The sequence below is a fragment of the Lupinus angustifolius genome, chromosome LG01, assembly GCF_001865875.1.
Source record: "Lupinus angustifolius cultivar Tanjil chromosome LG01, LupAngTanjil_v1.0, whole genome shotgun sequence".
Classification (NCBI taxonomy): Eukaryota; Viridiplantae; Streptophyta; class Magnoliopsida; order Fabales; family Fabaceae; genus Lupinus; species Lupinus angustifolius.
This window is the reverse complement of record NC_032009.1, coordinates 19,839,496-19,861,536: the sequence shown is the minus strand read 5'-3', so window position 1 is coordinate 19,861,536 and position 22,041 is coordinate 19,839,496. Positions and strand designations below refer to the sequence as shown.

General features: G+C 33.3%; 4 protein-coding genes across 4 annotated transcripts; all 4 read left to right on the top strand.

Moving 5' to 3' along the window:
* On the top strand, positions 1,476-6,214 carry LOC109352148 (2-alkenal reductase (NADP(+)-dependent)-like). Its single transcript, XM_019594003.1, has 5 exons — positions 1,476-1,715; positions 2,524-2,701; positions 3,261-3,427; positions 5,442-5,524; positions 5,605-6,214. The coding sequence occupies exons 1-5, from the start codon at positions 1,491-1,493 to the stop codon at positions 5,981-5,983; spliced, it is 1,032 nt and encodes a 343-aa protein (XP_019449548.1). The 5' UTR covers positions 1,476-1,490; the 3' UTR covers positions 5,984-6,214.
* On the top strand, positions 6,884-9,680 carry LOC109352156. Its single transcript, XM_019594015.1, has 6 exons — positions 6,884-6,931; positions 6,966-7,037; positions 8,853-8,979; positions 9,058-9,130; positions 9,220-9,496; positions 9,572-9,680. The coding sequence occupies exons 2-5, from the start codon at positions 7,010-7,012 to the stop codon at positions 9,484-9,486; spliced, it is 495 nt and encodes a 164-aa protein (XP_019449560.1). The 5' UTR covers positions 6,884-6,931; positions 6,966-7,009; the 3' UTR covers positions 9,487-9,496; positions 9,572-9,680.
* Positions 10,615-13,526, top strand: LOC109352165. The gene is made up of 5 exons (XM_019594027.1): positions 10,615-10,744; positions 10,819-10,868; positions 11,798-11,903; positions 11,978-12,036; positions 13,274-13,526. The coding sequence occupies exons 1-5, from the start codon at positions 10,655-10,657 to the stop codon at positions 13,323-13,325; spliced, it is 357 nt and encodes a 118-aa protein (XP_019449572.1). The 5' UTR covers positions 10,615-10,654; the 3' UTR covers positions 13,326-13,526.
* On the top strand, positions 15,289-21,183 carry LOC109352113 (glutamate--tRNA ligase, chloroplastic/mitochondrial-like). The gene is made up of 13 exons (XM_019593934.1): positions 15,289-15,520; positions 15,659-15,777; positions 16,047-16,168; positions 16,590-16,769; positions 17,143-17,261; positions 17,347-17,395; positions 18,731-18,832; positions 18,987-19,089; positions 19,205-19,268; positions 19,599-19,713; positions 19,876-19,976; positions 20,461-20,614; positions 20,720-21,183. The coding sequence occupies exons 1-13, from the start codon at positions 15,291-15,293 to the stop codon at positions 20,945-20,947; spliced, it is 1,686 nt and encodes a 561-aa protein (XP_019449479.1). The 5' UTR covers positions 15,289-15,290; the 3' UTR covers positions 20,948-21,183.

The window sequence follows — 22,041 nt, the reverse complement described above, 5'->3', positions numbered from 1 at the left end:
GATGTATCTTTATTATTTTAATCTTATAATATAGTGTAATGAACCAAAAATAATAAAGAAATATTGACTCACATTTTTTGTTTAAAAGATTAAACAATATTTTTTTAGAAATGTTGATGCATTATGTAACCAAAAATAATAAAGATACATCGATTTGTATATTATTTGGACTTGTCTACACGATATATCATGTTTTGTTTAATTTAACCAAAAATGTTAATTGCATTTATCACATTTTTTTGTTTAAAAGATTAGACTTATTTCTTATGCAGGGATGGTTAGTGTAATGAAAATATAAAAATTAGGGGAGATTTGTGTAGGTGTAAAAAAGTGATGAGTAGTTTGTATAATTGTACTAAAACTCAGGAGTGTCAGTGCAATTTACTCTATATCATAATAAATTAGCTTCTCACTTGAACCTCTCATCTCTATGTATGGTGGATCTGCTCTCTACATATCTGGAACAATAAACTCTCGTCCCCACCATTTTATTTAAAGTGAATAAATACTTTGAAGTGATAAAACAAGATGAGGTAAAAGCCATAAACATGAGATGCAATAATGAAGAAGTTAGAGTTTTGACAATGAATGTGTGACCATCCAAGACCACAACTTCAGATGATAATAATGGAAAGAGACAAGGACTGTCAGTCTGCCAACTACATTCATGTCTCGAAAAATCGATCATTTTGTATTTCACACCAATACAAACATGTAATGTTAATTAAAAAAAGTAAATATTCATTATTCTTTCTATGTTTGCTTCAACATTGTTGTTACGCCACATGATTTGGGATACATATCTATTGTCTGATAGTGTCTGTCACTCTACGTGGCATGAACTTGTGATTAGTCAAACAAAATTTATTTAAGTTAAAATTTAATTATTAAATATTTTTTTGACCAATCACAAACTCATGATATAGGAGTGACACAAATTGTAAAACAATAGACGTGCTCCCTGATTTGGTACATGCTTTGGAATATTATATATTTCTTGCATATCTCAACTTTTGTTAATTTTCAACTGTTGCTCCACAAACACATATTTTATTCATTAGGGGTGTAAATGGTATCAGTTTAAACCACAAAACCGACGAGATCGAACCTAACCGAACCAAACCAAACCCCTCAATAATAATAATTGAGGAAAAAAACTATATCTATCAAAAAAAGTATAGGAGCTTTTTATGCTTAATATCAAATTCACTATTAACCACGGGCGTTGGTTTAAGTGGTACATGTTTGATTCCTCTTAAGCAAGGTCTCGGGTTCGAGTCTTATGGACGAAAAAATATCCGTTGGGAGAGTTAGCCCCTGTGGATGTTCCCGGCTCGGACAGGATGACCACCAGTGCGAGGATAGACGTGAGAAACCAAAAAAATAATTTGCATTTTCTTGTTTTCTCCATTTCCATTCTCTATATAAATTCTGAGTTCATCTCAATAAGGCACAACACACACAAAGAAGAAGAATATAATTGAGACACAATGGCACAGGTGAGGAACAACCAAGTCATTCTCCGAAACTATGTTACTGGTTTTCCTAAAGAATCTGACATGAACATAGTTGAAAGTAGCATAACTTTGAATCTTCCAGAAGGTTCCAATGATGTGTTGATCAAGAATCTGTATTTATCATGTGATCCATACATGAGAATACTCATGAACAAGGTGGAAGTCTTTGAGGGATTTCCTCCCTTTACTCCTGCCTCTGTAAGTCATGCTTGCACGGCATGTGTTAGTTCCTCGTATTTTTTGACCTTACTAGTTTAGTACTTCAAAAAAGAAAGACGTAAAATTATCGCCAAAATTTTGAATGTAGGTCGAATTAGTCATTTTAGTATGTTTTATAATACTTGATATGGACTAATTTGACCCTAAGAATGACTAATTTGACCCACATTAAAAATTTTTGGGACCATTTTAGGTCTTTCTTTTTTTGAAAGACTAAACTGGTAATGTGCAAAAAATATGAGAGACTAAAATAAATATTTACTTTATATTTTATAGGTAACATCTAATGTTTTTCTTTTATATAGAATTTATAAACAACAAGTTTGTAAAATTTTCGAGAATAGTTAACCAGACTCAGCTATATGGATCGAACGATGTTATATAACGAGGTTTCTGTTGTCTTTTCATATATATATATATCTGAGACATTTTCTGTTCAGTAGTAAATTGAGTTAGTTCTATTCCATGGAAATTAATAAATTATTGAATGCATATAGAAATATAACAAATGCAACGAAGCTTTATCAAAATCTCTCATGTTTTGATTATGAAAATGACTTGTGAGGTTACATTTTAAACTGCACCAATTTGTTAGAAGTGTGTCTAAGGTTTTAATATTGTATTGCGGTCACAATTGCAGTTACTTTTCTACAAAATGTAGAATTGCGGCCGAGATGCGGTTGCGGACAGGAGAGACTATCAAAACATGCATTTGAAAATGCTATACTGAAAATGCATTTGATTTAATCATAAATTTGTGTAGCTACTAACATTTCAGTAATTGCAGCCATTAGGTGGATTTGGTGTGGCTAAAGTACTTGAATCGGGACATTCAGATTATAAGAAAGGTGATTTAATATGGGGTTTTACTCGATGGGAAGAGTATAGCTTGGTTCCCTCAACTCAAATATTTTCCAAAATTGAGCACACTGATGTTCCACTTTCCTATTATGCTGGAATTCTTGGTATGTACTTGCCAATTTCACTTTATATAGAATGGATCTGGGAGGGTAATTGCGGTTGCGGTCAGGGTTACTATAACTGCGACCATTACGATGTGGATTGAGGTTGTTACAGTATGAGTTATTTTATGATTAAAAAAATATTATTGAATTCGATGATTCAGTTTAGATGTGGTTGTGTTGCGGCATATGCGATTACATCATTGTGATTCGGCGTCACACCGTAATTACCGTATGCTGTGGTTGCGACATCACAACAATATTGCGGCTACATCATGTGATGCGGTCCACAATTTGAATAATTGGGTCAACATATAATGTTTGCATGCATGTGATGAATTAGTCCTTAGTTTGTTTAGTATCATCAAGCTATTATATAGTGTTTTAAACTGAGGTTGCAGTTACATTGCATTTACCACGGTCGTAGTAAGTTGCAGGAAAATGCAGCTAATGTGGCTGCAATGACTTTGCGGAAACTCCCATAATCGTAATATTGTGGCCGCGATTGCGGGATGCAATTTAAAACACTTATGCCGAAAATGACTCTTAACCAACTACACAGGTATGGCAGGATTAACTGCTTATGCAGGTTTCTTTGAATTAGGCACTCCAAAGAAAGGAGAGAATGTTTTTGTTTCAGCTGCATCTGGTGCTGTTGGTCAACTTGTTGGTCAATTTGCTAAATTGAGTGGTTGTTATGTTGTTGGAAGTGCTGGAACTAAAGAAAAGGTATTTGTCTAATATTATAATATGTTTATGTTTGAATATCTCAATCGAAAATTCAATAACTAATCTGTTTTGTTTTGGTACGGTAGAAATATTATTTTCTTATATGATAAATTATAGAAAAGGGTAGGAGGTTATTTGTTTATGTTATGATTATTATATTTTTTTTACACTATTTTTTAAATATATATTTTAAATATAGTTTTTAATATTTTGTTTATCAAAGGCTAAAAATATATTAAAATAAAATGCAATATAAAAACCAATATGAATATTTTTTTGATAAACAAAATATGTATTAAAAATGCATACAAGAGGTGCCATCCTAAATACAAAGGAGAGCTAAAAGGACTATAAGATTAAATAGAAGGTATAAATCAATATCAATATTAAAAAAATAATACGACACACAAATAAATACAAGTTGTTAAACTTGAATTACACAATTCACAAAATAAATAATACACAAATATCAAGTTTTATACAAAAATTTTAATAATCTCATCCTTAATTGAATCTCAAACAAGACACATGTGTTCAGAAGATATATTATCCATGTGTTCAGCAAGATCACCATCATCATCATCATTGGTCTCATCATCATCATCAATATTTGGTATATCACCATCATGATCATCAACAATCTTAAACTCAGCAGCTGAGATGTTATTTTGTCTACTAAAATTATGTATTGCCTTGTAGCAATAACTAGTTGGACTTGAGTAGAATATTTAAATTTGGGCATGATGCAAAATTATAAAACTATTTTTCCAAACACTGATTACTCTTTCTATGGAATGAGATTCCTCTCCAGTAATAGAGAGACAAGTGACGTCAAAAACCAAAGAAAATGTGATATGCTTTTACACTTATACCCTTATGTTTATTATGATAAAACAAATTTACCCTTCAAACTAAAGGGAAAAATTGCAGTTGCTAATGGAGAGGAGCCTAACCCCTTTCTATGGTGTTCCTTAAGCTAGAGTGATGATACTTGAAGATTTCATTCTGACTATTAAAATCAGTAGCTTGCTTGAATTCAGGAAGATGAATCGCTCACATTTATATGGCTCCAAGTATCCAGAGGGTGTTGGATAACCAACATTTAGCAAATAATATTTACCTGACAAACAATTAAAAAAAGTGAAGAGAAATTAGAACTCAATAAGATTAGTAGGATTACAAATAGTATAAATTAAAATGAAACTATTGAAGGAAATTGATTATAAAACCATTTGGAGGATGTGAAAATTTTAAGTTTGTATGACGGATTGCTTCATAAAAAATTATAGAATCATGTGATCTCCCTTCCCATCCTGCCAATGCCAATGCCAATGCCAATGCCAATGCCAATGCCAATGCAAATGTGAAACACATATCCCAATCATACACGACCATAACATTCTGACTCGTGTACCCCTTTCTACCTATATATTTTGCATGCTGAGTTCGAGGCATTACACAAGGAACATGAGTTCCATCAATTGCTCCAATGAATCTGCGAATGAACATTATTGAAATAGGATCTTGTGGCTTGAGCAGTTCCATGGATAACTTCAAACAAGCCATAAAACTTTGTGGAAACATCTACTAACAGTTTCACGTGAGTGTTGAAATCTTTCTTGTATAATTCTATTGCCTCCTCCATGTCCAACAACAAGCTTAAACATGGCAACCATTTCAAACACCCCCATATTTTTAGAATGCTTTTATCCATATTCAACTAATTTATCACAAAAACCAATGGATGTTGGTTCAAATGGTACATGCGTGATTCCCCTTAAGCAACGTCTCGGGTTCAAGTCTTGTAGATGAAAAAAAATACCTACTGGGAGAGTTAGCCCCACATACCTGTGGATGTTCCCGGCTCGGACAAGATTGCCTCCGGTGCAAGTATACATGTGGGAAACCAAAAAAAACTAATTTATCACAAAAGGCTGTAAAAACATTTGGTGAATTGGTCCACAAGAAATTATTTTGTTAACCTTTTTCTTGAATGTATGTTCTTTACAACTAGGTGAATCTATTGAAGAACAAATTAGGATTTGATGAAGCTTTCAACTATAAAGAAGAGCCAGATCTCAATGCAGCTTTGAAAAGGTTGTGATAGAGTAATTTTCATTTGTCTATTGCCATAAAAAATGTGACAATAATGACTATTGGATCAATCAACATATCAGGTACTTCCCAGAAGGCATTGACATTTACTTCGAGAATGTCGGGGGCAAGACACTCGACGCCGTACTCTTGAATTTGAGATCGAATTCGCGGATACCCGTTTGTGGAATGGTCTCACAGTATAATCTTATTGAACCTGAAGGTGTAAAAAATTTGACAAACCTTATATTTAAGCAAGTTCATATGCAAGGCTTTCTTGTTACTAATTACTATCATCTATATCCCAAGTTCTTGGAGTATCTTTTGCCTTATATCAGAGAAGGGAAGGTTGTTTATGTGGAAGATAGAGCTGAGGGCCTTGAGAATGGTCCTAAAGCCTTAGTTGGCCTTTATAGTGGTCGCAATGTTGGTAAACAAGTGGTTGCGGTTGCTCGCGAATAAAAAACAACATATGTTGGGTATTTCAAGTGTGTATGATGTATGATTGTCGTGTCGGCATTGACTCGGTCTAAATGTAAGTCATGCTTGATTGATAATTTATGGTATGTTAATAAATGAGAATGGAAAGTGATCTTTATATTTGTCTCTTTGGTTGGAAAGAGAGCATTGCATGGTTGTTTTATGTTGATGTTGTACAAGATAAATTGTGAATGGATGAGTGTGATGTTTAACCTAGATTCTAGGCTTTGTTTTGTTTTCGAGTTTATAATTTATGTACTGACAATGTAATCTAACATTTTTTATACGGTCAACACATTATTCACCATTGATTTGTATTACGTTTTGTTTGAGAGAGTAAATAATGATTAACAAATCAATAGTGAATGATTCACTAACAGTGTAAAAAACTCTTACACGGTTAGTGTATACATATTAAATCCTTATTATTTTAAGGGTATTATGGCATTTGTCATACTAAAAGGTAGCATAAATATTTCATTTTATTTTCAAGAAAAAACTAATTGTATATATATGTTACTAGTTACCAATTACTTTCGATATGTACCCAAAAATTATTAGTATAAAGATATATACATAACCACTATATTATGTATCATTCATTTATATTAGAGATGATGCATAGAAAATATATAAAAGTTATAAAGTATCATACATCTTTTACTCTTCTAAGAATTAATTTAAATATTTATATTTCCACAGATTAATAATGAAAGGTACAAAATTTGAGGTACCATGTTCAATTTCACTTAAGTGAAATCGTTTGATGAAAGAGAAATTAACCAAGGTGATGAACCATTTTATCCAAAGTTTGAAACTTTGAGAGATTAATTTATTAACATAATTTTTTCCCCAAAAGGGTACATACAAATTTGAAGATTTTGGAAAAGTAAGAAACAAAATGTGTGATATAGAAGACAAGAATGTAAGTTTTGTAAAAGTCACACTCTCTCTCCTTCACAAGTGTTAAAGCTTCATAGCAGAATCATAACAACCTTTGATTGTGTCATGGGACAAGTCTTAGATAAGTTACATGGTAATTCATATCAACCACTTCTCTTTCTCCTTTTTTTTTTCTTCTTATCTTGATTCTATTATCTCATTTTAGCAAAAAAAAATAATCTTTTCTGCAGTTTTCATTTTTAATTTGTTGATTACTATAGAAAAAATTGTAACTTGGAATTACCCTTTATATGTGCTGAGAAATCAGGGTTAAGTGTATAGCATAGAGTACAAAAATATAGGTTTAATTTAATGACTTGAAAATTAGTTCTGTTTTCCTTTAAATCCCTTTTCTGAATGTAAGGTCAATAATTGATCCATTTATGAGTTGATTTTTCATGTTTTTAAGGCCAGCAATTGAAACTTGCTTGCTTATTTTTTTCACACACATAGATTGATATATATATATATATATGTGTGTGTGTGTGTGTGTGTATATATGGGTGTATATATATGTATATATGTGTATATGTATTTAGTTAACTGCAAAGAGATTTAAGCACCCAACTCATTTTTTGTGGAAGGTGAGTGATAGTATCATAGAACTCATGTTATTTGTGCACCATTGTCTTGTTTTTATCATGGGATCTTGTATACTGCTGTCGGGGTGATTTCAAGTGGATAGGCTGAGATTCTATCACCCGTTTGTGTAGTGGAAGCGCGATCCTCAGAAACTGGATCTCACCCTTGCTTGCTGGGGGTGAGGTATCCGGTGCTCCTCAGGAGTCTGCTCGCTGGACGACCGACTCTTCTCCACTGGATCTCGGAGCTGGACCCTGTTCCAGGTCGATAACTAAATATGCTTTATGTTTTTTGACCCAAAGAAGAACCACTCATCTCCGAAATCGGTTGAAAAGAAGGAAAAACCTTTCCTATTTTCTGCTTGTTGTGCTATTATATTCACTGTTCTATGATTGATATTATCATGTTGTCCATGGAAATCATGAAATCAAGGGATGTATTACAATTGACTATGATAAATTTAGTGAAGTAGTACTAAGAAAACTGCTCAACTTGTATGTTCGATTTCTGCGGGAAATTAACCTGTGAGTTTGTTTTAAAACTCGAAAGTTGCATAAATCCCTCAGCAGGGCTTATATATTAGTTATCTTTCGATGTGTTGGACATTCTGCTTGCAAAGTCTATGCACTTTATCATTTTTTCTGTGTATACAGACAAGCCTTTTCATCTAATGGCTATAGTCTCTAAAGCTTAGTATTGTAATAACTTCAATATGCAAATGGTAGAAAAGGTAGCTCACAGTTGGGTAAAAAGGGCGGTCTAGCTAATAAGGCTCCGACTTAGTATGGTCTGGGCAGAGTAGATATACACGGTCTTACCTCACAAGCGGGGGGTCTGTTTCCAAGATTGTAGCTCGTGACCTTTTGGTCACTAATCAACAACCTTACCATTGCATCAAACTCACCCTCTTATAGCTCACGGTAAAGATGGATCAAGAAGAAAGAATAACATGTGAGAATCACAGAAAAAGGAGGGAAGAGAAAGTATGAGAATCGATTATAGAGAGGTCTTAGACAGGCAAACCAATGATAATTTGAGTTCCACTAGAATAAGATATGATAGCTTGTTAATCGAATATCATAAATCGAATATCATAAGTTCGGAAAGGAGAAATTCATTTAATGGTACTTCCTAAATCTTTCAATTTCTTAACCAGAGCTAACCCCTAAGTTATTGATGATTCTGTTCAGCATAATTGGTAGTTCGATAAAACGGTACCCTTGATTATTAAAAACATTAACATTTCCTTCATTAACCAGATATAGCATGCATGTGACTGGTAAAGTTGTTGTACTCAATGGCCTTGCTTGTGTTTAATTTTACACAGGTAAGGAGTGGAGGCAAAAGCAAATAAGGAAGATAACGAACCGAGTTTACGAATATGTAAAGATTCAACCAGGAACAGCTAATCTCACTTTTGAAGATCTCTATATTGCTGTTTTGCTTGTGTACAAGTAAGAAATCTGTTTTATAATTATCTCCAACATTGTTTTGAATAGTTCTTCTAATACTGAATTGTTTTTCTCTTGTAGTGATATCAATAAGCTTTTGCCTGGTCCACATTTTGATCCTCCATCAAAAGACAAAGTTAGAGAAATCATTAAGGTACTTTATTGTGTTATAATGAGATCAAATTATGTACCATGTTTACTTCTAAATGTGTAATTGTTGCTGACTCATATAACAATGTGCAGAACTGCGATATCAACCTCGATGGGGAGATCGACCGCGAAGAATTTTTTAGTTTCATCCAGCAGATGACAGCTGATACATTCACTTATGTTAGTCAGAAACTTATTGTGACTATGGTTGTAGCGCCAACAATTGCTGTGGCAACAAAGAGAGCCACCGAAGGTGTCCCAGGTGTTGGTCGGGTGGTGCAAAGGTTACCCAATTCGGTCTACGCGACCCTTGTGACAGTTGCAGCTATGTGGTTCCAAAACATGGGACAAGATTCTTAATTTTTAGTCATTGCTCATAATGTCTTTTAAGCATGATGATAGAATTCTATTGTTTATTTACATAGGATTGATTCTGTTTCTATGTTAACATCAATTATTGATTCTTCTAAGGTTATGACTTATGCATGTAAATAAATAGTCTTCAATATAATCATGTGCAATTATTTATTATCATATCATTGATATTTCGATTTGTATTTTTATTTTATTTTACTTATCTCTTCCTGATTTCGAGCTTGATTAAGATTTGAAGTACATGCAGTGACAAGTATGGTCGAGTCATTGCAAGGACAAGAGCGACAAGGATGGTCGAGTCATTGCGAGGACAAGAGCTCGAGTTCGAGCTCATTAGCCATAACCTTAGACTTTGTTAGGTTTTGGTATAAGCATCAAATGTTTGTGTTGTGATTGTGGGAGTTTTTGGTATTCAAACATGATTTATTTTAAAAATACTATTTGAAAAAAAGGATAATTCCCAACTAAAAAAAGAGAGTCCCATTTTGAAACAACCCATATATTTGGGTATAAAAAACTATTTACTACCAAACTTAAAACAAAATATTTCCAAAGTTTAAGACTTAATCAAACCAAGGCTCATATCGATAATGATTTAGTCGGCTCAAAATTCGACTCGAGGTCGAAATAAGTTATGTTTTTAGCTCAAATTTAATTTGATTAAAGTTTGCGAAATGATTGATTCAAGTCGTCAGTTCGAATTGGTTTGGTTCATCATAAGTTCACTAACTATTTAGTTCAATTCATTAAATCGATTAGTCCACTCCATCAAATTAATTTTTTATATATATATATAATAGAGTTAACTCATAAACTTAATGAATCGAATTATAATCAAGTTCGTCTTGTTTATTGAAAGAGTTTAATCTTTAGGTGAGGTTCTACACGGTTCATAAACCAAATTAACTATCTAAATAAATTGAAATTGATTAAAATTGTGTATAAACTATCAACCAGACGTTAATTTAGTAGTATAAAATTGCATTGGATGTCCATATAAATTAAGAAGTAAAATATTCGATTCAACCTGAAAGGAGATTAGTTCATTGCCGATGGTCGTGCAAAAATTAAAAGGTGGTTCAGTGTGCGAATACAATGTTTGTATCCAGTATCTAGCAATTCAACAAGCTTCTCTCTTTTTCCAATCGTAACAATGGATTCCTTCTTATGTTTTGTGTTAATATCATCACTCTTATTCTCTTTTTCATCACCAATCCTTGCCAAATCTCGTGAACCAATCTCTGTAACCACCTCTTATCTTCTTCGTTCATTCTCAATTATTGATTTCTCTGAATTATTCTAATTAGGTTTATGCAGGATGCTGGAATTAGGCAAAGGAAACTTCAATGCTATGCTGATATTGACAGGTTCATCCAATTTCTATCTTATGTTACTTTTCATCCCGAAATACAAACGATTGAAACACAATTCTCTCATTTTGTTACGGAACTGCCGATTGTTTCTTTTACGAAATGGTTCCCTTTAGACTTTGTTTGGGAGTGAGATTTTGGAAGGGAAGGAAATGAATGACTTTGAAAAACATTCTCTTTGTTTGGGAGTTGGATGAAGGAGAGAGGAAGGTTTTCGAGTTTCTCGGCCCCTCCAAAAACCTCCTCTATGTGTCTATTTTTTTAAGATAAAATGTGAAAATAACTCAATATATTTAGTAATATTATATAATCGTAAGTTATTGTTCATTTTTCATTGTTAATTATATTTTTAAAGGAAAAATAAAAAATATTCTTGCATTACCATTAGTTTACTCTCCCTTATCTAAATTTCATACTCTCAATCAAGGCAAAAGATTTGCTTCATTTTCCCTTCCATTCTTCCCCTTCGTAACCCTTTGATCCCTCGTTTTATCTTTCCCTCAAAACTCTCAAACAAAATCTTAAGGAAAGAACCAGATTTTTGTATACTTTTTAAGTAAAAGAAAAGAAGAACAATTGATAATATATACTCACTTACATGAATGAGTTAAAACAAACAAGAAAGAATTTTATTTTTGGGTATTGGAAATGATTGTGCAGAGAGTGTAGAAACCCTACTGAATATACACTGACACAACAACAATTTCTTTGTACTCACACCCGTATGAAAGAGAACCACATATGATACAAACATCATAATAATAATAAAGACAACCTTTTTTTACCCAATTTCTTTGTTCTATCAACCAATTTACTGAAAAAACATTTGATTCCACTTCAGAATCTAATTGGGTTTCATTACAATATATGTGTGTGTGATATTTGGCAACTTCTTCGGATGCTTCTTTGCAATTTTTGGTGAATAGTGGAATGTGGGGTTGGTCATGTAAATCATCAATGATAGCAAGGGAAAATTGTGCATTGCAATGTCTTTCACCTCCTTGTTATGAACTCATATATGAGACTGATCCGGTGAGTCATGCTTTTGTTTTTAAATCCTTTCTTTATTGGTTTTCAGATTAATACTGTTTCCTTCTTTGTTGTAGCTTGAAGAGGGAGAGAAGGATGCGAATCGGAGCCAAGAGTATAAATACTGTATGCACAAGTATGTCTACTTTCTATGCATCTTCTCATATTTTTTGTTTTAGTTTACAAAAAAATGTTGAATTTGTGCAATGTATGGTTCTCAATTATAGATTAAGTAATGAAGATACTGACACGATAAGGCCTAGTTGAAATTCCGTAAATAATCTCTCTGCTTGTAGGATGGGATAAGTCTGCTTACATCTACCATTGTCAGACCCCGTTAAGTGAGAGTCTGGTAAATTGGGCCGCCTTTTTTAATGAAAAAACAGAAAATAAGAACAAAATATGGCTTTCCGTTATACCAGCTTGGTGTATGCATGTACTAGATCCTATGTTAAGATAGATAATTTAAACTATTATCATTTACGCTTCAAAAAGAGTACAAAGCAAAGAACTTTCTTATTCCCTATCATCTATCCTATGAGGCTATGACAGATTTTGATCTTCTGAACTTCCCATTATACTGAGAACTTCAAACAAATAGAGAAACAATGTGCAGGAGATACACCCTGTCCGATTCTTGGATGGTGGAACCTGCACGTTGTTCTTTCTGTTTCCAAAATTTGTAGGGTAAGAAACTTAAGGGGTCCAATTCTGATGCAGTGCTCAAAGGGAGTATCGGCAGGTTTTCTGCCGACATTGTTGAAGTGTAATGTTGGGCACCCTCTATCGGAGGAAAATCTGTTATCTGGTTCACGAGGGAAGCAAGGAAGGGAAAGAGAAAATTGGAGTGAACTCTTTTAGAGAGAATATAAAGAGTATATGGATGAAATAAAGAGGGGAAAAGAAGGTGAGAGTAAGAGACATGGGGAGAGAACTAGGAATCTCAAATACTTGAGTTATGAGTGCCTTTTGTTTCTATTTCCTGCTAGTTTCAAGAGAGTGACTTAAGTCCTAAATAACCCCTAGCATGTAAGCGTAATGATACATGAGTTCAAATCCTGGAAATAGTCTTTTAGCTTGTAGAGTAAGACTGTTTACATCTACCCTCCTCAGACGATAGACCTCACTGGATAAGAGCCTCGTACACCGAGCCACCCTTTTACTTCTTCAAAATATTAGCATTTTTTTGGTTATTTGTGAATGTATTCTCTTTTGTTTAGTAAATATTACAGTGAGTTTGAATTGAGATGATTGGGTTTGTATTACTTATCATTGTTTTTATAATTGCTGTTAAATTAATAATTGAGATACCAACATGGCCATGTATAGATGAAGCATTTATTCTAAGCATTATTTATTTATTTATCTTGTAGGTTGTCCTTGGGAGAGAGCATTGATAATGTTAAGGGTGCCTTTTCACACTAAAAAATCCAAAATTCTGAATTGAAGGCTAAAGCTATGGTGAAGTTATATAGGAAAATGATTTCTTATGTTACTTCATGTTCATTCCCTTTTGAATATGCTTTTTCTTTGGAGTAATTTATAAATTTATAATTAAGTTACAAATAAATGTGTTTTCTTAGAAATTGAATATAAACTAGCATTAAATAGTGCTTATGTTTTGTTTTTTATGACCAAACAAACAATACTTCCCAAAAGGTTTGGAAATTGGGTTGGAAAGTTGGATAGTGTAATGTTTTCCTCCCCTTGGATAGCTTCAAGGCAATCACTCTCCAATGTAACATGTCAATATCCCACCTTCCAAGTTAACTCGAGACCGTGCTCAATGGCCAAGAGTTCAACTTGGATAGAAGAGTTTATTCCAAAATGATCACTGAAACCAGATATCCAAGGTCGTACTAATTGCGAATAAAGTTTAACCCTTCCAGCTTCCGAATAATACCAATGGACAATTGGCAGTGTTTCTTCAACCATCATTATATCAATAGTATACTAATCCCTAAGACTATGGTTTCGCCACCTCCATGACCATTGGATGCCTGCTAAGAAGAGACGTTCATTGAGGAGTCTCGCATGAGTTTCCATCTAAGACAAAATGATTGATTAGCCGAGAAAGTTTGAATATTGAAACTCGGTGATACCAAAGTAGAGATGAGTTTCCACAATCTCTCAATAGCTTCTTTAAGGTTGATTTTAGAAATTCTATATAATTTTAATTATATTGTCATTATTTAGTTGACTTATTTAAAGTCACTCAAACAAGAGGAAAATAATATTTTTTTATCACCAAACATTATAAAAATATAGTTAATTTATATTAGGAGTAAGCAGGATCTGGCCATACTCGCTCACCCGATATGGTCCGATCATGATCTGACCTAGATAGGGTTAGGTCTAATCGAGTTTAGGTCCAAATTCAAAAATTAGAACTGGTCAATATTTAGGGCTGAATATGGACTAAACATGACCCGACCCCGACTCATCCTATGATCACTCACTCATCATGTTTGTATGTGTCTCCATTCAAATATGTACAATGTAATGATACATTTTGGTCGAAAGTATCATTGATTCTCTAATTATTACATCATACATCATGATTAATAATATATATACATATATCATTTTATATGTCAAATTATATTTTCATAATAATAAATAATATCGAGAATATTTTATTTAAAATGATATGCATCATATTTAATCAAGTCTAGGGTCGGGTTTAGGTTTAAAGGCTGACACAATCAATATTTAAGTTAAGTTAACTTCGAGTCAAGGTCCTGGTTCAAAAAAATGGGCCGACAAACATTTAAAGTCAGGTAAGGACAAACCTTAACCCGTCTCAACCCGACCATAATCACCTTTAATTTATATTATTCTTTTCTTTTGCTATTATCTCGTATTTATCTCTTCCATTTTTTTCGATTCATCCATGAATTAACATTACACTATAAGTTGCTTTAAAACATTAAATTTATAATATATTGGACTAAGTAAATATATATTGTTGGACTAATTTTAGACATGCGTGTAATATATTATGGTTTTTCCATTTAGAGATCAATTTTTGAATAAATCACATTTAAACTCTAGAATTTTATTGAAATACTTAAATTAATCACAACTATTCATTTTCTTAAATCCAACGATGAAGGAAAAAAAATCTTACTAACTTTTAAGTTTACCTTATTTAGTCCATTAAATTTAAGAAGATGTATGACTAAAATATAACTTTAAGTCTAAATATATCAATCGTTTACGCCCCAATTTAAGTAAGAGTAATTACATGAGAAGATGTTAGTGTAATTTAGTGTTAATTTTGTTATCCTATCATATAATCTCCTGAAAAGATAGATATAAATTGAAAAGCTATAGCATTATCATTTCATTCATTCTATCTATCTTGTAAGGAAAGCGAAGCAGTTAGAAATGGCGATGATGTTGTTTGGTGCTGTTACTCCATTCATTAAGCTTTCTTCTTCTTCTTCTTCTCCATTTCTACTTCATTCAATTACAACAACAACAAGAAGAAGAAGATCCTTTTCAGTAACTGCTCTTTCATCTTCCTCACCCGTTCGTGTTCGTTTCGCTCCTTCTCCTACCGGTAACCTCCATGTTGGTGGTGCCAGAACTGCTTTGTTCAATTACTTGTTCGCTAGGTTCCTTTTCATTCATCACTCTCTCTCTCTCTCTCTCTATATATATATATATATATATGTGTGTGTGTGTGTGTGTTTTCTTAATGCATCGTTCTCTCTCTATATGTGTTATGTTTTAATATTTTGATGCAATTTTAGGTCTAATGGCGGGAAATTTGTTCTGAGAATTGAGGATACTGATTTGGAGAGGTCTACTCGTGAATCTGAGGAAGCTGTGCTACGAGATCTTGCTTGGCTTGGACTTGATTGGGATGAAGGTGAGTCAAATGCTTATTTCACTAACATTTTCTGAATCACGTGTGAATTTTCAGTTTTTACTTCAGTTAGGTTGATTCATGAATGATAGAGAATGACTTAGAGCCGAATGTTTTATGAATAAACATGATTTATGATAGAGCATTATGATGTTATTGTCGTTCGATTTATGTAGCCGACTTCACGTAGTGGGATAAAGGCTTGGTTGTTGTTGTAACATTTATTCATGATTAAGTTAAGTCTCTGAATTGTAATACGGTGAACTTGTTAGGTCCTGGTGTTGGTGGGGATTATGGTCCATATAGGCAGACTGAGAGGACTTCCTTGTACAAACAATATGCTGATAAACTCCATGAATCTGGTCATGTTTATCGATGCTTCTGCTCTAATGAGGTATTTATCAACAAGCCCTATAACATGGAATGTAACACTTTTTTTGCCTTAACATATAAAGTGGGAATTCGCCCATGTTCTTGAAAATGTTTGCAATACATTTTGTTTTGTCATCGTAAAAAAACGTAACAGTTTTTTTTTTGTTGCCTGAATTTGCTATTATGGATTCACTGTGTGTCTTTGCCATATAAACTCTATTTGTTTTGCATATGTGACTATGATTTTTGATTCTGTTTATTTGAAAATTAATTTTCACAAAGGTTTTTTTTTTTTGGGATTTACACCACTTAGAAAAAAGTATGCAATTCTGAGGCTGTGCCATTGGGGCTTGTTCATATTTACTCTACCACTTTTAAAGCATATGTATCTTCTGATTGAGACTTTCATGAAGATTCTTCTTGATTCGTATTCATCTTGACAGGAACTAGAAAAAATGAAGGAGATTGCCAAACTAAAGAACCTGCCTCCAGTATATACAGGTAAATGGGCTAGTGCAACTAATGAGGAAGTAGAAGAAGAGCTGGCAAAGGGAACTCCTTATACATACCGGTTTCGTGTCCCCGAAGGAAGTTTAAAAATTAATGATATCATACGAGGCGAAGTGAGTTCTTTCTTTCTGTACTTTTTTGTTAGTTCATTCTTTCTTTGTGTTTTCATTTTGATATGGTTGGAGATTTCTTACCATGTATGGTAAAATCATATGCTTCATATCTTTTTATATATGTTACATTATTTCCAGAAGTCAAGTGATATCTTTGAACTTGAAAGTATTTTTATTTCATTTCATAAGCTGCCCCTGTGGAGTTTAGAAATGGCTGATTAAATATACCGTATTGTCATAGAAGTGGTTTTGTTCTTTTGTTTTCGTTTTTTTACACATTTAAGATGTGCCAGTCATTAATAAAAAATGTGTATAATGTTTCTTGTAAAATAGCATTTACCAGCTATTAACTTTCTTTGTTAGTGTCTTGAAGGTTAGTTGGAACTTGGATACGCTTGGAGATTTTGTGATAATGAGAAGTAATGGTCTGCCTGTTTACAACTTTTGTGTAACGGTGGATGATGCTACCATGGCTATTTCTCATGTCATCAGGTAGTCTTTATAATTTTTTTAGTTAATTAGTATGTATCACTGAACGGTTTTCACTAATTCATTCCACAAAATATTGGTAATTCAGAGCAGAGGAGCATTTACCAAACACTCTAAGGCAGGCATTAATATATAAGGTAAACTTCAAACCATATACATCTTTTCTTTCTCAAGTTTCAAAGCTGAAGCCTGCCACAACAAATTAAAATCCAAATTCAATTGAGAAAATGTTGTGTGAAGTTGGTATTATCTGTATTTTGAACTTGCCCGAAATCGGAGCATGTCTAGATCAGCATATATGGTATAGCCATATCAAGTCTCAATCGAAACATATGTTGGAACATCTATAGACCCTTGTTAAGGATATGCACGTGAGTAATGTAGAAAGGGAGCCAGTGCTTTTGGCCAAGGGTACAATAAAGGCAGGATTCAAAATTTTCAAGCTAAATGGTCTGCAGAATACCAGTCTGCTTACATGACAGTGAGAAATGGATGAGAAGGAGAATTCAGTTGGGGGTTAGTGGGGGACTTGGGATAGATGGAAGGACAGCATAGAGTGAGAGCAGGCAAGAACTCAGTCAGTATTTGGGGCCTTCGGGCAGTAGGGAGCAGAGACCCCTCACATAGTCTACATTGTCTATATCATTTTGTGGTTCTCTTATTCTCTCTATTTCCTGTTGTCGTAATTAGGTAGAGGGAGTTTTTTAAAAAAAAATCTACTGGAGGTATGAAATTTAATGTTATGAGGTGAATGAAAGTACAGAGCCAGAGAGGAAATTTGATGGAGGAGTCAGTAAATTGGACTTGTTGGAAAAGAGTGGTCTAGAGTATGGCAGACTGTGTTTAGTTATTTGGGGTATATGAAAGATTTTATATGAAAGGCATTTAACATTTTTTAAAGATGGCAAAAGTGGAAAACATGTACTGTAGTAGATGGCTAGACGCAACCCCATAATGTAGGACAATTAAATTAAATAAATTTCAATTGAAATCAGAAAATAAAGTAACACAAGAAGGTTGGGGATAGTTCTTAAATGTTGATTGTCTCAGTTGAGAATAGGAAAAATGACTTTGAGAAAGTTGTATTGATTTATTGATTTTTCACAATATATTCTTAGTATTCTGGGTTGTCAGTTTATATATAGGCTAGATGCATTTCTTGTTTTACTAGTTTCATTTATTTCTAAAATTTATTGTCAGTAAAATGGGGGAAGATCTTTTGAGGGAGTTGTGATTTAGGAAATCTGGATTGCGAAAGTCCAACTTAGTGAAAATTAACCAATATTGTGGTTGATTAAGTCAGTATGTGGTTAAACCATTGAGCTAGCTTTTGGTTGAATTCCTCTTTCCAAAATACATTGGTTGGATTTCCGACATTGAAATTGTTGTTTTAATTTTATTCCTTGTGCTATGCAATAATCTAGAAATCTGATTATGGTTTTCAATTCTGCTGTACATGAATGTGTTTACAGGCACTAGGATTTCCCATGCCTCACTTTGCACATGTTTCCTTGATTTTAGCTCCTGATCGCAGTAAATTATCAAAACGACATGGTGCAACATCAGTGGGTCAGGTAAGATTGATTCATCTCAATATGTTATTTGTCTCAAGTTATGCGATGATGTATTACTTGGCTCTTGTTTCTTTTAAATTTACGAAGTTCCTATTAAAGCTTCATCTCTTGTAAGGATAATTAGTTCCAAACTTTGATCTCTGCTATATAACAGTTCAGGGAGATGGGATACTTACCTCAAGCAATGACGAATTACCTAGCATTATTAGGCTGGGGTGATGGGACCGAAAATGAATTTTTCACCCTTGATCAACTTGGTTAGTGAGTTTTGTCTGAATTCCTTTTTGTAGTACTCTATCCATAGTTTGTTGGCTAAGAAGAAAATTGGTTTGACGATTTCTTACTTTAGAATGCATTTCTTTTGTTAAACAGTTGATAAATTCACTATTGAACGTGTTAACAAAAGTGGTGCTGTTTTTGATTTGACGAAGTTAAGGTAATTGTTGCTTTTTCTCTGCTTAATATGAATAATCCTATGTGTTGTTTCCCATTGTAGGCCTTTGTTTTCATCTTGAGATGAAATAGGTCAAATTTCTTACTGACACTTTTTTGTTGTAAATGTTAAATTCTTGTTTCTGTTTTTCCAATATAGGATATATATTGCTTTTTATTTCCATATGGCTGTTGTATGTATTGTTAGTTAATTTATTTGAATTGGAAAGTTGGAGTTCTACCATTGGCTGTTCTTTCAAAGCTTTGTTGATAAAATAAAAATATAATAACAGTCAGTGCCCTTCTAATTTTGTTCTTTCTATCTTATATTTAGGTGGATGAATGGTCATTATTTAAGAGCACGTCCATCAGAAGAGTTGACCAACCTTATTGGAGAGCAGTGGAAGACATCTGGTTTACTTACAGTTTCGGCAGGGCCCTTTATTGACGTGAGACTCAATTGCATGCATTCTTATTCCAGTCTCTCGGTCAATATAATTAGTTTTAGTTTTCATTTTCTGAGGCATGATGATTTATTTAGTATGGTGTTTTCATGTCTTGTAACGGTAGACTCAAAAGCAAGTGATATTAATACATGGTTGTCTTAACAGGAAGCAACTCAGCTACTTAAGGATGGGATTGACTTGAAAACTGATGCAGACAAGGCGCTTGCTAATTTGCTTTCTTATCCTTTAAATCTAACTTTAGAGAGGTGAGGTTCACATTCTTCTCAGAGGACATTCTTTGTTATATAAAAGTTTGGCTTAAATTAGTCTTTGGTTCCTATAAATAAGGCATATTTTGTATTCTAGTCAAAGTTTATTTGTACTATTTTGATCTCTGTAAAGTTAAGATCTTGTCATCCATCCCTCTATCCAAAATCTACCGTTAAGTGATGACGTGACTGACTGTGTGGCACATTGCTGATAACCGTGCCAATTGATGAAACGTGTAATCCATGTGGATTATTTAAAAAAAACTAGGTAAAATATGTGGATGACACATTTTTTGTTTTTTCTTCATAGTATACTGTATTTTTTATTAGAAAATCCGTGTGGATGACACGTGTCACCGATCGCCATGTTGGCTGTGATGTAGCCACACTGGCTTGGTACCCCATAGCCATGTCATCATTCATGATGGTATATGCTCTAACAATGATTATCTAATTATTGGTTTCCACATGTCCTTGGCAGCCAAGAAGCAGAATCTGTCTTACAAGATAATCTTTCGGAATTTTCCACCAGCCTCTTGGCTGCCTATGATAATGGTGATCTGATAGCTGCACTTGAAAGCCAAGATAGTTGGAAAAAGTGGGTCAAAGACTTTGGTAAATCACTTAAGCGTAAGGTGAGTAATCACAATGTCAGTTGCATTCAGTAAAGTTTAGCCTTTATATTTTCAATTATGATAGGCTTGTCAACAACATCAAATATACTCTTCTTCATGTTAAAGGGAAAATCACTTTTCATGCCCCTCCGACTTTTGCTGACCGGAAAACTCCACGGACCTGATATGGGGGCTAGTGTTTTACTGCTACATAAAGCTGGAAAATCCGGTATCGTAGCACCTGAAGTTGGCTTTGTGACACTGGAGGAAAGATTTGAAATGCTTCGGCAAGTTAACTGGGAAACATTGTCCAAGGACCACCCTGTCAAAGAAACAGCCACTTCTGTTAATTGAGAAGTGAGTTTTCTGGTTCACTACATAGCACTATGGTTTTAGACTTGTGTTTGGACCCTTCCTTTGTGTTCTTTTTACCAAGAGAAATCTCATTGTAATTTTTTACTGAGGGAATTGACATTAGTTTCAGATATTTTTTTCTTTGAGATCAGTTCAGGTTTTTGTTTTAATTTGATTACAAATATTTCCTCTTGTACCTCGGATGTGAATAGAAGTTATTCTCTAATTCTTTTTTGTTGTTGAGATCTATGAATCACATATACGGATATGTGTTGGATACGATACGTATCCGATATGTCGATGCACATTTTTCTAAAATATAGGATACGATACGTTTAGGGAAACATGTATAAAATAATAAAAAATACATAAAATATGATAAAATTATAAGTGTTAATCAAAATATCAAAAGTAGAAAATAGAATGGAAATTGTAAATCATTGTCCTCCAAAACTCCAAGTACCAAAACTAGAAAATATAGTAGAATAATTCATAAAATTGATAAAACGAATCTTATCCTTTTTTTGTTGAAAATGTATTAGATACGTATCTTCATTTTTATTTTTCTTATTTTTTTTAACTTTTGGATACTCTATGGATATGTATCCTTCATGAATCCGAGCGTATCCGTGTCCGACACTGACATGTAAGGGTCTTCAATATATCCGTGTTGAGATTGTCTACCTTGATATAATCTCTCATATGTTTTTTTAACATGTGTCTTGAGATTGATCTTTAAACATTTTAATAAAAAATAAGTGAAAATTGCAATATTAGTTGGGTAATATTTTATATTTTGAAATTGGTTCTATTATTTTTTTTAAAACATGTCAGGGAAGAAATTGAAGTACTTGCCTCCTCTTCATGATCCCTATTCGTATTGTGTGTCCACAAAAAATTGAGAATTTTGATTAAGAAATGATACTGTAATGAAAAAAAAGAGCAATGGATCCAAATTGAAAAAAAAAAACAAAGTTACAAGACAAAACTGAAATAAATAATCAAACTCCTAATTTTACAAAAAAGTATGTTACTCACATTCAGACTTGACATCTGCATAGGATAATATCATCAGACTCTAGCATGGAAAACAT

Coding starts and splice junctions, on each gene's coding strand:
- LOC109352148 (XM_019594003.1), top strand. CDS start 1,491: ATGGCACAGGTGAGGAACAACCAAGTCATTCTCCGAAACTATGTTACT. Junction 1,716..2,523: donor CTCCCTTTACTCCTGCCTCT/GTAAGTCATGCT, acceptor CAGTAATTGCAG/CCATTAGGTGGATTTGGTGT. Junction 2,702..3,260: donor CTATTATGCTGGAATTCTTG/GTATGTACTTGC, acceptor CCAACTACACAG/GTATGGCAGGATTAACTGCT.
- LOC109352156 (XM_019594015.1), top strand. CDS start 7,010: ATGGGACAAGTCTTAGATAAGTTACATG. Junction 7,038..8,852: donor AGTCTTAGATAAGTTACATG/GTAATTCATATC, acceptor AATTTTACACAG/GTAAGGAGTGGAGGCAAAAG. Junction 8,980..9,057: donor GCTGTTTTGCTTGTGTACAA/GTAAGAAATCTG, acceptor TTTCTCTTGTAG/TGATATCAATAAGCTTTTGC.
- LOC109352165 (XM_019594027.1), top strand. CDS start 10,655: ATGGATTCCTTCTTATGTTTTGTGTTAATATCATCACTCTTATTCTCT. Junction 10,745..10,818: donor AATCTCGTGAACCAATCTCT/GTAACCACCTCT, acceptor AGGTTTATGCAG/GATGCTGGAATTAGGCAAAG. Junction 10,869..11,797: donor TGCTATGCTGATATTGACAG/GTTCATCCAATT, acceptor TTTGGTGAATAG/TGGAATGTGGGGTTGGTCAT.
- LOC109352113 (XM_019593934.1), top strand. CDS start 15,291: ATGGCGATGATGTTGTTTGGTGCTGTTACTCCATTCATTAAGCTTTCT. Junction 17,262..17,346: donor GCTATTTCTCATGTCATCAG/GTAGTCTTTATA, acceptor TTGGTAATTCAG/AGCAGAGGAGCATTTACCAA. Junction 19,090..19,204: donor TTTCACCCTTGATCAACTTG/GTTAGTGAGTTT, acceptor TTTGTTAAACAG/TTGATAAATTCACTATTGAA.